At 44.6% G+C, this 17,793-nt stretch overlaps 1 protein-coding gene across 1 annotated transcript in view; it reads right to left on the minus strand.

Moving 5' to 3' along the window:
- APPBP2 (amyloid beta precursor protein binding protein 2) overlaps positions 1 to 17,367 on the minus strand; it is a 62,378-nt gene extending 45,011 nt beyond the window's left edge. The window contains exon 1 of the mRNA XM_088446360.1: positions 16,908 to 17,367. Coding sequence (XP_088302486.1) covers positions 16,908 to 17,045 — 138 coding nt within the window. The 5' untranslated portion in view covers positions 17,046 to 17,367. The remainder of the gene's footprint in view (positions 1 to 16,907) is intronic.
- Positions 17,368 to 17,793: the final 426 nt, after the last annotated feature.

Here is a 17,793-nt window from a genome sequence, read left to right on the forward strand (position 1 = left end):
GACATTAAAGGGCCAAAGACAGGAAATATGGGGTAAACGTAGTAAAGGCTCTCCAAGAGGGGAGAGTAGGAGAAACAGTCCGGTTAGTGAGAAGGGGCCTGGGCAGGGAGCGGAGCCAAGGGAAGATCTCAGGGTATTGTTGAGCGCACACACACCCTCCAACTCCACCAATTGCTTAATGCCACGACTCCTGGTCCAGTCCAGAACCCTGTTTAGTAAAACCGCGTGGTAGCAGTTTTTGATATCAGGTAATTGGAATCCACCCTGACGGATAGATCTTGTCAGAATGGAGCTAAGTCTCTTGCGAAACCATATAAATTGCTGGGTTAGGAGCTGAACGGAACGGAACCAGGAGTCTGGAACATGTATCGGTAAAGCTTGAAGAATATAAAGCAATTTGGGGAGAGTATTAATCTTAAATTATGTTCACTCTACCCAGTCAGGAAAGATGTTTTAAATGCCACTTACTATAGTCAGTACGCAGTACTTTAAGGAGTGGTTGAAAATTTAAGGGAACCAACTGGGTTAAGTCTCGAGGCAGTTTGACTCCCAGATAGGCAATATGTGAGTTTTGTCATGCAAAACGAAGAGAGTGCTTTAAAATGGCTATGACTGGGGGGGAGTCGAGATATTGAGGGCACATGATTTGGACATGTTGATCTTAAAATTAGAAAGATTTCCAAACATGTCCAATTCATGAATAAAATGAGGGAGAGAGGTAGCAGGTTGTGAGACTATGGCCAGAGTATCATCAGCGAATATGGCTAATTTATATTCTACTTCACCCACAGAGAATCAATGAATATAATTATTTGCCCTAATTGATCTAGCTAAGGCTTCAATACATAATACAAAAATTAGTGGGTACAGTGGGCAGCCCTATTTTGTCCCGTTAGCTATAGAGAAGAAGCTGCTCGAGGGCCTAGCCCAATATGCTCTAGTACCGCCCTCAAAGCTTCAGCTAACCCTGTCAAACTTCTTCTCGGCATCTGTAGAGAGCAAGATAGTGGGGATCTGGCCCCTGGATGCTAAATGTATCAGGTTTAAAACCTTAGAGGTGTTGTCTGTAGCCTCTCGGCCGGAGACAAACCCCACCTGGTCATTATGTATCAGTGAAAGCAACAGCCTGTTCAACCTGTTTGTCGTCAACTTTGCAAATAATTTGAGGTCTACATTCAACAGGGAAATCAGTCTGTAGCTAGGATCTTTACCCAGTTTAGGGATCACTGTTACATGCGACTCTAGAGATTGGGAAGAAAAATGAGTGTCAGCTGAGATAAAATTAAAGGCCTGGAGAAGCCTACGGGCCAGGATGTCTTTAAATGTTTTATAATATACCATGGTAAAGCCATCCGGGCCTGCACTTTTGCCCGAGGGCGTGGAAGAGATAGCTAATTCCAGCTCTTGTAAAGTGAAAGGCCTCTCCAGGGCTTCACAATCAGGAAGTGGAAGTGTAGGATATGCAATAATTGTCAAATAGTCCTTAATCTGTTTTAAATGCAAAGAGGGGTGTACGTCAATCGGGACTTTATTTAGATTATACAGGGACGAGTAGTACCTTTTAAAACAAGAGGAAATTTCAAGGGTTTTAAATTGAAGGGAGCCTTTTTCATCTATCATACAGCTGACAAAAGGTCGCTCTCTGGGTTTTAAGCGCTTGAGCCAGCAAACGACCCGGCTTGTTATCCCATTGGTAATAATTTCGACCACATCTGAGAATGGAAATTTGGACACTGTCTGAGAGCAACTTTTTCAGTTGTGAGCGGGCCTCCAACAACTCTTCATACGTCCCCCCGGACAGTGAGGACTTGTACAACAACTCTAATAAGTTGGTTATACACATTCTTTTGCTTTTTCATATGAGAGCCAAGTTCTATAAGATTGTCTCGTAGGACGCATGTATGTCATGACGTCAGGCCCATTACCCACTGCAGGAGCCGGACGGAAGTCCGGCTCTTGCAGTGGGTGCTGCAGCAGTCAATGAGAGTCTATCTGACTCTCATTGGCTGCTGTTTAACACACGCATCGCCGCCAGCGGCGATGCGTGTGTTATGCACAGCCTGAGCCCGCCTCCTAGCGCTATTGGGCAAGCACTCAGGGGGAGGGAACGGGCTCAGGCGTGCAGCACAGGACCGGCGGTGGAAGCCTAGCGCCGGTCCTGTGCAAATGTGTAGCGCTGACCGCACTCATTGCGGTCGGCGCTACACTGCCTATCTAGGGCGGGCGGGCCGGTACCGTGGCCGGCGGCGCCCCCCTGCGCCGCCGGTCCAACGCACTACAGCAAAGCAGGGGCTCACTTTTTAAAAATGAGTGGGTCCAGCAGGACGCGCTCTGTGCATGCAGCAGCAGCGAGCGAGCCCGCCCAGTAACTTCCACAGCATCTCCCCATCCATTCAGCGTGGGAAGCAGCGTCTCCTCGTCCCTCCTCATCCAACCGGCCAGCAGCGTCTCCTTCTCCAATGAGGAAGAGGTGTCCCCATTAGACGCCCACCTCGACCCTGCTATCTACAGTAGGATGACAAACTGAGCACCAGTTGTTGCAGCCATCCGGGCATCAGCCTAGTGTACCGGCAGTAGAGCCGGCCCGGGTCCTATAGGATGCAGTGACAGCACAGCTGCTGCACTGCTCTGAAAGTGCACACACACAGTTGCTGGAAAAAGGCTCCGGGATTACTTCTTCAATCTCGGCAATGTAGAGAGATAAGTGGCTGGGGCTCCTCCCACAATCGGCATCTCTGCAATGTTGCTGCCCATTCCTATTATGATTCATGTACGTGCCTTGTCAGCATAGGCGAAACTAGATATCTTGTAATGGGTGGTCCCAGTTTTAGCACTGTGTCAGATATTGTGTTACTGTTATTGTCCCCAGCAAGCGCCCCCTCCTGTGTCTCCCCAACCAGCCCCCTTCCTGTGTCTCCAGCCCCCACACTTACCTTGTTGCTCCTCAGAGTTCTACCATTCAGGCGATGCAGCTCCTCCATTTCAGTGGGCCGGTGTGACATCATGCGCCGGGTGTCAGAAAAATCAACAACTTTATTGCAGGGCGGACAGCGGTATTGTGCATGGTCAGGCAGCTGTTCAGCAGATAGGCGAACTGGGTTAATGGGTGGTCCGGTGAACCCCCGGACCACCCCCCAGTTTCGCCTATGCTTGTCAGGTGAGTATATTAAGTGTATTTGTGCCAGTACTGTTTGGGTAAAGCCATATTGTCGCTGTCCTCTATGTTTTTTATTTTTTTTATTTTACCTTTCCATTCACCTATTGTTTTTTCAGTTATTGTAGTCAGAACTCTGACCCCCACCATCATGTCAGGGCCCTACACCCCTCACACCATTATGACAGCACTGCCCCGTGCCCCTCCACCATAATGTGATCACTGCTCCGTGCTCCTCCACCATCTTGTCATCACGGTCCCATGGGACCCTGCTGTGCAGTGTCAGTGTTTGCTGAAACACGTTTGAGCAGTGCTGCCAGTGTGTGGTGGGAGTCTTCGGTGCAATGCCAGTGAAAGCCCCTAAACCCCTCCTTGCCCCTCAACACTGTGCCAGCTATCTACCCTTACCCCCCTCCCTATCCCTAGCACTGCCTGCCACTAGCCCCCTTCTTGCTCCAAGCACTGTCGCAACTGCTTTCTGAACTTACCCCCTCCTCACCCACAGCACTGCCTGCCCTTACTCCCCTCTACCCCAACTTCTCCCTGCCTTTACCCCTTAGCTCTACCCCAACTGCTTATTGCCCTTAACCCTTTCTACACCAACTACTACCTGTCCTCATCCCGATAATATGTGATGGGACCCAGAAACAGTGGAGTAGGACCCCAATTCTTTTAAAGTAAGGGGTCCCTGGGACCCACAATTTTTTTTCACTCACCGCAATCACTGAATAACCTACTACAATAATAATAATAACAATAATAAATAATAATAATAATAATAATAATAATAGTAGGGGTCATCTGCGGGCATCTCTTGCCAGCATTTACAAAAGCTCACAATAATGATCTAGTCTGGGACTAAATGCCCTCTGTGTATGGTCAGCATTAGCAAAGCTTTAGCTCCTCTCTAAAGCAGAAAGGTATTCTGCTTTATTGGTGGTTTTGCTTTCCTGTGCATAAACAGACTTGGGATTTTGTGACTAAAGAGAAGCACTTCTTGAATGCAAGTCTTTTTTCACTGTCTAAATGTCAATATAGCGTGAACACATTAAACATGTACACATATACAGTAGAAATCAATTGTTTTTGCATGCCCGATCATCGATCTTAACAGATGGGAAGATGTTCAATTGTTTCAGTTTTTCGTGCATGTTTCACCAAAATAAAAAGACCTGATTTAGATGCATTGAGTGGCTAAACCCATCTAAATTCCTGCTTAACGTGCCCAAACGGTACTTTGGGCACCCAAAAGAGGAACTTTTCGTCAATCATGAATTCGCACTCATCGGCAGAAACAATTGAATAGCTCCAACAGATGTGCAATATCAAATGATTTCCCTCCATATACTGTTGTACACAAAGTTAAACATTAGATGTCATTAATGCAATAATGTATAAAAGAAATACAGATGAATAGCACACATGCCATATGTACTTTGTGTGATTGTACTTTTTCAATACAAGAATTAGCATAACTGGAGGAACTAATCCAATTCCTTACCTATGCAATCAGCATCATCCTGCATCCAAATGAGACACAAGATTTATTTTTAAAGGAGATTCAAAGGGTGTTAGTGCCCACTGGTGGCTGGAAGTGGCGTTCCTGATTTTCGGAGTACCTATTTTACATCCGCAAATTTATTTTTACACAACCCAGAAGATGCAGTGGTCATACAGTATATTGCACAGGCCTCTGTTGCATTGTCTACGTCCATCTTAAGTAAAGTCTATTTAAATTAGGGATATCGGAAGCCAGGCATTGAATGGTTGCCGGGCTTCCAACATCAAATCCAGCTATGCGATGGCAACTAGGCCTTTGCATTGCAACCATTAAATAGTATAACCCTCGTGATGGTTATACTTGCTGGAGAAAAGGGTGTGGGGCCTATTTGGCAGGGGGCAGAGCCTCACTCCACATCATTGTGGGGGTGTGCCCAGCAATCTCTGAGATACTGGGCTGCCTCCGGGCTCCCCCCTACACTGAGAATAAATGCTATGCGCAAAGCTTCTATTCTACTGCTGCTCATCCGCGCAGTGGAGTCTGCTCCCCCCCACAGCCATCCATCGTATGGGCATCGGAATACTGCATCCGATGGCTAGCAACCACCAAATTACCGGTATTCGATGGAAAAAGTACTTCCATAGAATCAGAAACAACGATGGTAGCTAACCATCTGTTTCCGAAGTCCATCCCTAATTTAAAGGGTAAACAAATACACAAAGGTTATACATAAAACAAGGACAGTCCTGATGCTTATTTAATTAGGTGAACTGATGAGAGAAAAAAAATATAATGGACCGACACTACTTGATTATTAAATACATAACCATATTTTAATACGTCTTTGTGGCCGGAGGCCAGCCACACGTGGTTAATGTCAGCCACAGCACTGAATGGGTTAAACCCATGTCGCCGTGCCATATTTGAAATGTATAGGTGCAAGGCGCCCATTGTAAATGTGTACTTGGCGCTAGGTGACGAGTGTTAATTAGTGTGTATTTAATGTTTTATATGCCGTGGCCCAGACCGGCTCCGCCGGCCACGGCACTGGGGAGTGTTAACCCCCGATGCCGCACAGAGGTTGTGTGGGTAGAGTGTGCCTGCACGCTGTGGGACCGGGAAACCAGCTCCATGGACCACCAGCGCAGTGACCAGGTAATTAGGAGAGCCCCAGCAGTCCCAGACTGCAGGGCTAGGGAATTACTGGTTGCACTGCAGAGTGCTGGGGGAAGGGTAGAGCAGCTCCCAGTACTGAAAGAGTTAAAGTCCCAGCATGGACACAGTTTAAAAACACAAACACTGCACATGGTTTATAATAAACTATATTAAAGTATGATCGGATGCAGGCGGATGTACCTGGGTGTTCGGCCACAGTAAGTAGTGATTGGTTGATTAATTTGCTGGGGCACAATGGCTATGGTATTTAAGGGAGTTTTAGTGTGCTTTTGGTCAGCATGCTGGATGGATGACACACAGTGATTTATCTTGATAAAGACCCAGTGGGGTCGAAACGTCGATTGAAACACACTATCTTTGGTGAGATGAACTATTTATATTAAAAGCAATTTTTTCATCTAAACGTGGTGAGTGCCCTCCTTGACTTAAACGTCTAAATATGGATATACAAATGGAGTTTCTATATTGCCTTCCTTAGTGGTGCACCCCATGGACTTGTCTATATCTGGATGTGAGTGCAGTATTACACATGATATAGATTATATACAGTCAGGTGCATAAATATTGGGACATTGACAGAATTTTCATATTTTGGCCTCTATTCACCACCACAATGGCTTTGAAATTAAACAAACAAGATGTGCTTTAACTGCAGACTTTCAGATTTAATTTGAAGGTAATTACATCCAAAGACTATTGAGCAATAAACATCTTTGCCTTTACAACAACTGCATCTGAGTCCTGCGACAACAGAATTGCCCCAAACTCTAGTCCGTTCTCTGGCTGTTCTGGATTGAGACCAGCGTCTCCAAGCTCAAGACCTCTGCCAGCTACCGTGCAGAGCCTGGTCCATTGCAAGGGATCAGTGGGTATCAGCCGACACCAATCAGGAGGCGTGGCCACAGCTAGTCAACGCATGCACAGCAGTAAGTGGTTCCAATGTTACACATCCACGGCGCAGTAAGAGGTGGTTGCTGACGGTAAAAGTGAATCCCTAATACCCCAAGAACCAGTGGGGATCGAAACCCAATCTGTGATCTGGCGGCAAGTGAGGTCATCCGGTCACACTCTTTATGAAGGTTGTGAGTATGCCCTGTCCCATGGGAACAAGAAGTTAATGAGTGGGATTCAATTCATCACAAGTTTTAAAACCTCCCGTGAGGAGTGCCCGAAGCTGTTCAATTGCCAGCATTGCACTCGGCACTTAAGTGGGAAAATGTTTACCGTGACTAAGCCCCAGGCATTAGTTGTAGTAAACTGTCTCTCTCAATTTAAGTGTTGGACGCGATGCTGCTCCAAAGCACTAGTTAGCACAGATTTATATCGGAATTGATAGTTCTAGGCGCTCTTCTCGGGAGTTTAACAAACTTATGCGGAATTGTAAATGTCCTTACTGTATTTTAAATATTAACTTTTTATTATAGTACTGACTGCGGCAACATTGTATTAAGCCATCTACAGTTAGCCACATGTAGACATTTTTTATTTTAATAATTATTTACATTTATATAGCGCCAGCACATTCCTATATTTTTTGGTCAAACATCGCCACAGAAGAACACATTTAAAGAATAAGTATAACCGTTGTAGGCTTTTGTAAACATATCCAAAATGTAACCAAATGTTTAAATTGCACTCAGATAATAATTTACAAATATATCTGCTAGGTGTGTACCCAGCTTAAAAGTTGTGAAAGCGCACATGCTTACACGACTTCTGATGTAGATTTAAAAAAAAATAAAAAAAAATAATAAAAAAAAAAAATCGCTGCCTCAAGGCTTACAAAAAAATTACTTTTTTGACAGTACGAGGCCACAGTAGGCCACAAAATCCGTTGTGTAAACTTTTTTCTGGAATGCAGCTGCCCATATCTCCAAAGAAAAACATTTTAGTATGACATTAGTATGGCTAACTATCCAAATGGACACCATCACAATCATAAAGTTGATTAGTTCCTGTGATAAATGTCATCTAAAATTGCTTTCACAAATCACGCGTTAAATTTTCCGCCAAGTTTGAAGTCCAATAGCAAAAAAGAAGCATAATCGATTACCTTGAAACAACATTCATTAAAAGAGCAGACTTTAAACTACAACATATATTTTTTCTGGATAGGCGTTTTGCCTCAGAAGGGCGAAAACAGGCTTAAAATTTAGGTCACTTTCGGCTTACGCAGTACTTAATATTATGGTCATGTTTAAATATCTCTCACTATAAGGCAATGAACGTTTGAATCTTGTAATTAGGCCCAGCTATACAACTTTTAGTGCTCATTTTAAAAATATTTGGACTAATAAAGATTATTTTTTTTGTTAAACTAATGTCGCGTATCCACTACACTATTAAACAGTGATTGAACAATAACGACATTGTTAAATCGCTTGTTAATCGGCCGCAAATTAGGCATTTTAATGTAAAAACAGACAAAAAAAATTAAAAAAAAATCGACCAGCGATACGCGAGCCCGCTGGTCGTTTTGGACATCCATCATCGCCCGAACATGCTGGTCAATCTGAAGACATCGTCAGGTTGACCATGTTTGGGGATGATTGATGTGCCTACACTGAACGTTCAGTGTAGACACATCACAGACTGTGAAACGACTGCACGATTACAATGTTGTAATCGTGCTCTCGTTTCAGTCGCCTAGTGGATGTGCAGCATAAGATGAAAGTTATCAAAAAAAAATTGTTCACGACTACTTTGACAAGATTTAGGGTCCTATTCAATTAGTGGTGATATTATCGCACCCACGATACTTAATCGCACTTTTATAGTGAGAAACAGGAGAAAAGTGAGAAAAAGAAAAAATGCAAAATCCCTATTCTTGCCTAAAAATGTGGAGATTTCTTTCAGAAACCTTTGGACATCCCCTAATGATAAATTAGTACAAATTTTTTTTGTAAATTGCGTACTTTGTCGCAAAATGACAGCGCACGTTTTTGGTGACTAAATAAAAACGTTGAAAATGGGTTTAAAGTATTGGGTCTGGTTTTTCGGGGAGCCATATGGAGGCAACAAGTTTTTAAACAACAACGGTTTTTAAAACCGCCAGTTGCGGCCACATGCAATGTTTAAAACACTTGTTGCATTCATATGGCCCCCCGAAAAACCAGACCCAATACTTGAAAGCCAAAACAACTTTTTTTTTTCAGAAAAAAATTTGGCGGCCGTTTTTCGACAAAGTAAGCAACTTACGAAAACATTTTGTGGTAATTCACCATTAAGGAAGGGGGCAGTGTCCAAAGGGTCCTGAAAGAAATCCCCACATTTTACATTTTAAGGCAAGAATAGGGATTTATTAAGGGGTATTCAATATGGGAGCGATAACATTGTTTCTGCATTAATATCGCACTTTTGACGTCATTATCGCAGGTTTGACTTTTACACCGTATTCAATTTCAAAGACTTATCGCAGTTTTGAAAAGTCTTTGATAAAAAAAGTGGATAACTTTTCACCATTGTATACGTGTCGAAAAAAAGTGCAGAATAGGGGTTTAGGGGTGCAGGCTTAAAAAAAATAGCCTGCACCCCTGGTAATGACATTTAAAAAAGAACTGTCTCAAAAAAATTTTTTTAAAAAATAAGGACACCCCAAAAAAATAATTTAAAAATTGGGGTGAAAAAAAAAAAAAATGGGAAAAAATTGTTTAACAATAGGGAAATAGGTTCAGGGCTATTCTGCAAGTATGCGGCAGATGTTTTGAAGAATAGAATTATAGCGGCAGGTGCACAAATGCAGAATTTTTAAAAACTTACTTTAGGGACATAAAAATATGGTAGTACCCATTTTCATGTACCCCAAATCTGATGGGACCACTTAAAAAAATGAAAAAAATAACCTAAGTGCTCTTCTGCATCACTTCTTTAATGTCGGGAAAAAAAACACCTGCTGCGGCTATTTAAATCCCCGACTTTCAATTAAAGGCTAAAACGGGGGGTACCCATAGTGATCCCCCATGTTTTTACTACTTTAGGGGGGCCGCATTCACATGATAAAATTCGCAAAATATCCTGGGGTGTCACCCATGACGTCCAAATGGAAAGTCTAGAAATATAGAAAAAGTAAGGGGCACTCACCAGATTAGCACATAAAGTGACAGAAAGTTTATTCCTCACATATTGAGCGGACGGATAAAACAATGTGGTCTCGACGTTTCAGTCCCATCAGAACCATTTTCAAGAGGCACAACCGTACTGCATGCATATCAGGAGATCAATCAATCCCTGCAGATCCCGTGTATACTGAACATCCCCCCCACCAGATCACTAAATACCCCAGGCAATCAGCAGAAAGAGCGCCAACACACCATCAGCATCAAACAACAATCACTGTAAATCACATGGCGGAACTGGTATGAAATACCACCGGCCGCATGGTTCGATTCCCGTCAGCGGCAGCCCGACAGGAGCAGAGTGCGACGCAGCGGAAGCCCGACAGCGCTGGAAATCCCGATCGTGGATAGGTAAGTATTTACTAATCTAACCTAACCCCCCTAACCCTCCTTAGGGGTGCCTAACCCTAACTTCCCCCCCAAGTGCCTAACCCTAACCACCCCCTTCCCCGCTGCCTAAACCTAAGTTCCCCGGGGGGGTGCCTAACCCTAACCCTCCCTCCCCCTAGCCTAACTCTAACCCTGGGGTGCCTAACCCTAACCCTCCCCCCCCGCGGCTGTCCGCTCGCGGCGCCCGACATCCCTACGATCGGGATGCCGGGCGCCGGTCTCCCGGCGTCGGGGAAATGCGGGCGTCTACATCTAGACGCCCGGCATTTCACCCTTGCCGGGAAATGACAGTCGGGAAGCCGGCTGCCGGTATTTAGGCAGTCGGCTTCCCGATTTCCTCCCCACATGGCACCTACCCCATAGCGTCCACACGTGCAGCAAGGCACAAACACACCTCTCATTCCGGTGTGTGAGCCGCATGCACGGACCAGCGGGGAGAGCGCAGCTTTGCTTCCGATGAAGTGGAACGCACACGTCATCAGCAACTGCCAAACGACAGCACAGTTCGGAGGGATTTCACCCTCCGCAGCGCGCTACCATCATCTACATCCGCCCGGCGGCCATAACCATGGTAACCCGGTTTTAACAATGTGTATATAGTCATCATATTGACCAAATAATAGCACATAAAGAAATATAGCCAGATCAAATAAAATATCCAATCATATACTTATTGATGATCCATAATCATCAAAATTATATATATATATATATATATATATATATATATATATACACACACACAAAAAAAAAACCACACAGTTTACTTGGCTTCCTTGTCCAATACCCATGGTCACCAACCTGTCGCTCGCAAGCCACCAGTAGTTCGAGCCCGCAAGCATGGCAGCCCGCTTCACGTCGGTAGCATAGCAGGTGCTCTCCTTACGGCAGTGGAGCTGAAGGCGCGCAAGCCGCGCATAGGGCAGAGATCGCAGAAGCCCTATAACAGTCCTCAGCGTCTCCTCGTCCAATCACCACCAAAGTCGCCAACAGACACGCCCCCTTTTCAATGGGGGCGCGCGCGCACACAAAGGTGCCCTCTCTGGCTCTGGCGCCCTGCCTGCCGCCAGTGCTAGAGTGAACACTATAAATGCATTGTTGTTTTTCTATGAAAAATGTGATTAGCCAGATTGTAGTTTTCAAAAATAAAATGTGGCCCTTCAAGACATCTCATTTTTATCATGTAGCTCCCACCCTAATTAAGGTTGGAGACCACTGTCCTGTACACTGATTTTCTGTGTTGATCATTTCTCATGTTGCCTAAATAATATAATGGATTTTACACTGTTTACTTTTAATAAATATATATTTAAAACATGCAGTTTCTTTAAAAGAAAAAAAAAATATTCAAATCACGCAGAAGTAGACAGGCACTCTCCGCCTCCTTCTGTGACATCAGAAGTTGAAGAGAAGTTGGCTGGTCTGATGAAAAAGTTGGCAGGTTGAATGAAAAGTTGTTTAAGGTGCCCATCCACTAGGCGATTACACTGAGCGATAGCACGATTACGACATCATAATTGTGCAATCGCTCAGTAATCGCCTACAAATCGGGCAGTTAAATGTTAAAAACGACCAGCGATGCACGTGCCCGCTGGTCGGTTTTAACATCTATCATCATCCGAACATGACGGTCAACCTGACGACCGTCGTCAGGTTGCCATGTTCGGGGATGACTGATGTGCATACACTGAACGTTCAGTGCATGCACTTCACCCATAGGGGGACGACGGCACGATTACGATGTCGTAATCATGCCGTCGTCCCCGCATCTACTAGTGGATGGGCACCTTTAGATGTGTGGGGAAGCATTTTAGTTGGACAGACAAGTTGGACGGTTGGTTGGAGGAAAGTTGGTCTAATCTGTGGCCAGAGAGGTGGGAGAAAGATAAATTTGTAACAAATAAATTAGCAACAAATCAACACCTAATTATTTTTTAAACACAGCCTGCAAAACGTAAATTGGAATCTGATTGGTTAGTACTTTATCTCTCACAATTTTATCTCTCTCCCAGCTTTGATACATAGGCCCCTAAGTCTGGTGTCTGTCCAGCTTTAGGGAACCTCTTCTCTAGACAATATGTTTTACATCATCTACTTAATGTGACATACTTTGGGCCATTATGTTAATTTACTGTGTTTCTGTTTTCTAGTATTAACCGATTTTCCCTTGCCTGAGCTTATAAACTATTCCTAAATCTAAGAAAAAAAAAAAAACAACAGAACAAGCAAAAAAGTGATTTGAACCTGGGAAAGAGTCAGAAGGGTTTTCTATTGTGAACACATGCTGCTTACTAAAAGCATAACTGGAAAAAGTTTAAGTCGCATTAAAGATAATTCCATATATGAATTATGAACGGTCTAAAGCAGTGGTCGCCAACCTGTAGCTCACAAGCTACTGGTAGCTCACAGTCTTAATTTTGGTAGCTCCCCTAGCTGCAGCACTGCACAATCAACTAGGAGGAAGTTACCGCTGACATGCACTCCTCTGTGGCGTCGACGCCATGGGTGAAGCCACAGGGAAGCACATCAGGTGATTGCCACAGCCTCTACAGCAATTACCTGACGGTTCCCAAACTTTTTTGAACCACGGCACCCTAAAGTATCAGCACTGTTTTTATGGCACCCTTAAGCCAAAAGTTTGTTTTTGAGAAATTCAGGAAAAATTTGCAGTAAAGTCAATTGTGCTTACCTGTCATCCTTAGGCTCAGTTATATGGCGGTGGACACGTTTGTCCACATATTTATATTACATTGACCATAAATAATTTGATTTGGTGCTGGACCACCAACCTGAGGCACCTCTGCAAGTTTCCCAAGGCACCCCAGGGTGCCATGGCACACAGTTTGGGAACCACTGACCCGACGTGCTTCCCTGTGGTTCCACCCACGGTGTCTACTCTATGGCGGAGCGAGTGACTCCCGTCCAGCCCTGTCGGAAAAATCACACAGCAGCCCTGCCTATACATCATTATGTTTTGCTCCTCTACTGCATGTATCTCCTTGGAGTCGGTAATTAACAGTGAAATGTGAATGTGCTTAAATTTTATTAGTATAAGGGGTAGAATAAATTGTTTTGTGGGTGCCCAGAGTAATGGGCACCCATCAGAGCAATTCAATTGTTGATCTGATCGGGCTTCCAATACTTTTAATGTGCCCAAAAGCACCAGGTTTAGCTGAGCGAAGCGGCTAAACCCGTCTGAAGTCCATGTTTGCCCAAACCATTGTCTTATCACACATTTCTGCTTGCCACCTTAGGAGGCTGCGAGCAGAAATGTGTGCAGCACGGCTATGGGTGCCCCAAACGGCAGAACAATTGAATTGCTGCCAGTTGGCACAAGAAAAAAATTGGTTTACCACCTAAAAGTCATACAAGCATTGTTCACTGTACAGTTACAGAATAAATACTCATCAGTATTTTCTTTATATTGAAATAGGGTCATTCTCTACAGGCGAATTCAACCTATTTTCCTAAGAACCACTGCTCATAACCTAATGTTCACGCTAGGCTATTTTAGCAGGAAGCCGTGCCCTGCCTGATTTTTAAAGGGCTAAGTGTGCCCTGCTAAAACAGCCTGGCCGTTGCCGTTCTGCCGCCGTGTGAATCACTCGGCATCTATTGACAATAAGGGATAGCCATTAGTAATGCCGCTGGCTGGGCACGCCCCCAATATTGAAGTCAGTGGGGCCGCACTACCCCTAACAGCGACGTTGACAGGGCAGCACCCCTTTTCGGGCGCACGCGCTACTGCCGCCGTACCCGTGCGAACTTCCCGTCCCAAATCCTGGCAGGGAACACTAATAACATTAAAGACCCCCAATATACTGGGGTGCCACATAGCACATGCAGGATTGCCACGGTTTGGTGGTTCAGTACCAAATAAAATTATTTATGGTCAATGTGATTTTTCAATTACAAACCATTAATATGGAATACTAAAATATGTTGTACACACAGCCAGATGTGCCGATATATCTGCATCGGCTGTGTTGCAGGGCCGACCTGATATATCTGTAAACTACATAATTTACAGACATATTGAGTGTACACACCCGTCAATCTACTAGCAATATGTTGCTCGTCGATGAAAAGATTATATCAACTAGTGTGTACCAAGCCTAAATGACAATATCAATACTTTGTGACAAGATCATAGTATATCATACCCCACCCACCTACTCCTATACTCCCCAATCCAATCTCAGTTCTCCCCAGCTCCAGTTGACGAGGACAAAATCTCTGCACTCCTCTACATTATCTCACCCTACAAACTGCCATCTCGACCCTATTCCTTCCAAACATCCCCAATGCATTCCTATCTCTCTATCTCTCTCCACTAGCGCGCTCTCATCCTCTGTAAAACATGCGTTCATCACACCAATTCTAAAGAATCCATCGCCCAACCCAGCTTCTCTTTCCAACTAATGCCCTATTTCTCGGCTCCACCTTGTCTACAAGTACTTGAACCACTTGTGTATGATGGCCTCTCGTACTTTCTCTCATCTTTCTCCCTTCTCAACTCTTTTCAATCGGACTTTAGCCACCAACGTTCCAATGAGATGGTCACTATTTATACTTCTAGTCGTGGAACAACATGAGACTACAGTAGTCAAGGCAGGATATGAGAGAATGAATTGTCTTGGTTGCACCTTGTGTAAGAAATATAACAAACCTTTAAGTCAAATAGGAACACAACTGATCAGAGAGAAGTTCAGCAACTGTTAAAAAATGTCCATGGCTGCTGGGTGATTTCTGCAGCGTTCAATAGAGTACTGTGCAGTGCATGCTATATGCAATTGTTGTGTATCCTGTATCTACCCAGTCCTCACATAATCACAGGGGTCCAGCTGCAGGAAATAGATTTTCTGGGTCTACAAATTATCAAAATAACTAAAAAACAAACAAACATTAAAACAATACTGTTTCTTTCAGCTTCAGTAAGAAACATTGCTGTAAAAATGAAGGAAAAAAAACAGTGGTAACAAAAAGAATAAATAACCAGCTTATAGTAAAAAAAAAAAAAAAAATGTAGATAGTGTTTGGGCACAAAGTTTCACAGTGCAATGGTCATTAACATGTTAGTGATGGAGGGAAACGTGACATTTTATAGGTCATTTCCTATGTTTTAGGCACAGTGCTCCAAATTACAGAGATTAGTTTTTATGCAGAAAGAAACCTCAAGTACCAAGAACCCTGCATAAATGATCAGATACCTGGATAAATACAGACTACAGAAACAAACAAATCCATAACAATTTAAAGACTGGACGGTAATAAAGACCAGCATGTATGATCACTATTTCTTCTCTAAACCCAATATAGCTTTGTAAGTGTCAAAATATCTGACAACACTATCCACTAAATAAAAATATATAAAACAGAGACGAGCAATCGCGATCCTCCAGTCTGTGATCTCGTGGGAAGATCTAGAAAAGCACTGATAGTGTCTATGGACAGTCAGTTGCACAACACTGAATTGTGTTAACGTGCCCATACATGGTGCAATAAATCAGCCGATACAACGGATTGGTGCGATTTGGCTGCTCTATCGTACCGTGTATGGACTTTATACCGGATGCACTATCCATGGAGTCGTACATCGCACCTCCAGATCTTAAGGTGCCCACACACATACCGACTTGCTCCCAATCAGCCAATGTACACGATTTCCCCTGAACTCTCCCTGAACTCTCCCCAGGCAGTCGTGGACACGATTTGGAGTTAAAAATGTCCAATCTGACTTAAGATCTATCGTGCAGCCAGTGCATTGTATCCCAGATTGGCTAATCTGCCCTACAGCACGGCAGATCTGAAGATGCGATGTACGACGAGCGGGGACGCGCATCGGCATCGTGATCAAGTGTAGAAACTCACGATTTGGCCATTTTTTACATGATCTGTCGTCACGATTCGTCGAAATCGGCCAAATTGGATACAAAAAGTCGGTATGTGTGTGGGCACCTTTACTGCAGGTTCAGTTGATCTGGGGTTGCGATGTGCGACCCCATGCTGTGCTATGCGGGTGGAGGAGTGCTGGCATATCGGGTGGTCGACCACCTGACCGCTACATGTGTGGGGACAGCCCGATAAGTCGGCTGTCAAATCCCCCGTCGCAAGGTGCAAATCGCACCATGTATGGCTGGCACTACACTTTCATGCAGAGAAAGTGAAACATCAAGCAAATTACAAGACAACAGACGTTTATAGACAACATTTCTGCTCTTACATGAACTCCCAAAATACAGTCTATCTACTGTATGTGGTCACCTTCACAGGGCTCAAAACAATCATCGTGTAAATTAGCAGTAATTAGCAGTGAGAAATGTCGGTAACATGTGTGACAGCACAAGTAGTCCTCCTGGTGTGTCTGGTTAGTGACAGCTGGGATGCTAGGGCACATCAAGCCAAGCTGTCACTTGGGACAGATACTCTGATCACTACAGGATGAGCACTGACCTGAAATGTGCAGGGACATCACCACGGCCTCTGCGGCACCCCAACCTGGGGGGCAGTAACAGCAGCAGCGCCGGGCTACACACACACACACACACACACACACACACAGCGCTATTACCTTATAGTAGACGTCGAACTGGATGTTCTCGGGCAGGCTGCGGATGTCCCTGCGGGCTCGGCTGTAGTTATCCACCACTGCGGAGATGGCCGTGTTGTACAGGGTCTCCGGAATCCACTCCAGCTCCACCGCCGCCATGTTCTCTGGGCCCCCAGGGCAGCACTCTCTATCGGCTATGGGCAAGGGCCCGGGAGCTTCGGCAAAAACTACCACCCCCAGGAACTAGCGACTCTATAACGTCCCGCCTCTCTAGCCCTCTCCTAACAGGGCACGCTTTTCCTCCCCGCCGCTGCCAGCGCTGTCCCCTTTCACGGGCAGTATCGCACGGCAGCACCGCTGTTCCAGTCTTGTTACAGTCGGGCATCTAGCACTCTGTTTTGCCCTCATCACATAACGTGAGGGGCCACGGCAGTGACGTCATCGCGTACAGAAGAACAGGCGAAGGGGGCGTGTCCATGTGTGACAGGGGGAGATGTCACGTGCCCACAGGCGGCGAGAGTGCTAGTAGCAGAGTCAGCAGCAGCTGCACATTGTTATGTGTCAGGCTGTCAGCAGTCAGCACCGGGTAGCCGCTCTACAGTAGTGGCCAAAATTGTGGAACCTTTTGGAAAATGTGTGCTTTTAGGGTTTAATTGCATATAACTGCATTATTTTTAAAGAAAATCCTATGAAGATGTATATCTCTGGAAAGATAATTGTATACACAATGTAATGCAGCTCACCGCAACAAATTATCTTTATTGCATAAAAAGTTATAGCTAACTAAAGATAGGGAGCACATATGTTGCTACTAGAATTGATTGTAAAACATATTATTTAGTTGTTTGATTATCACTAAGTTGGTCGCTGATTTTTATATGTGTTTTTACTTTCATTTCTAGAAGTA

Source organism: Taudactylus pleione, unplaced genomic scaffold (genome assembly GCF_031769625.1).
Source record: "Taudactylus pleione unplaced genomic scaffold, aTauple2 ptg000397bl, whole genome shotgun sequence".
Classification (NCBI taxonomy): Eukaryota; Metazoa; Chordata; class Amphibia; order Anura; family Myobatrachidae; genus Taudactylus; species Taudactylus pleione.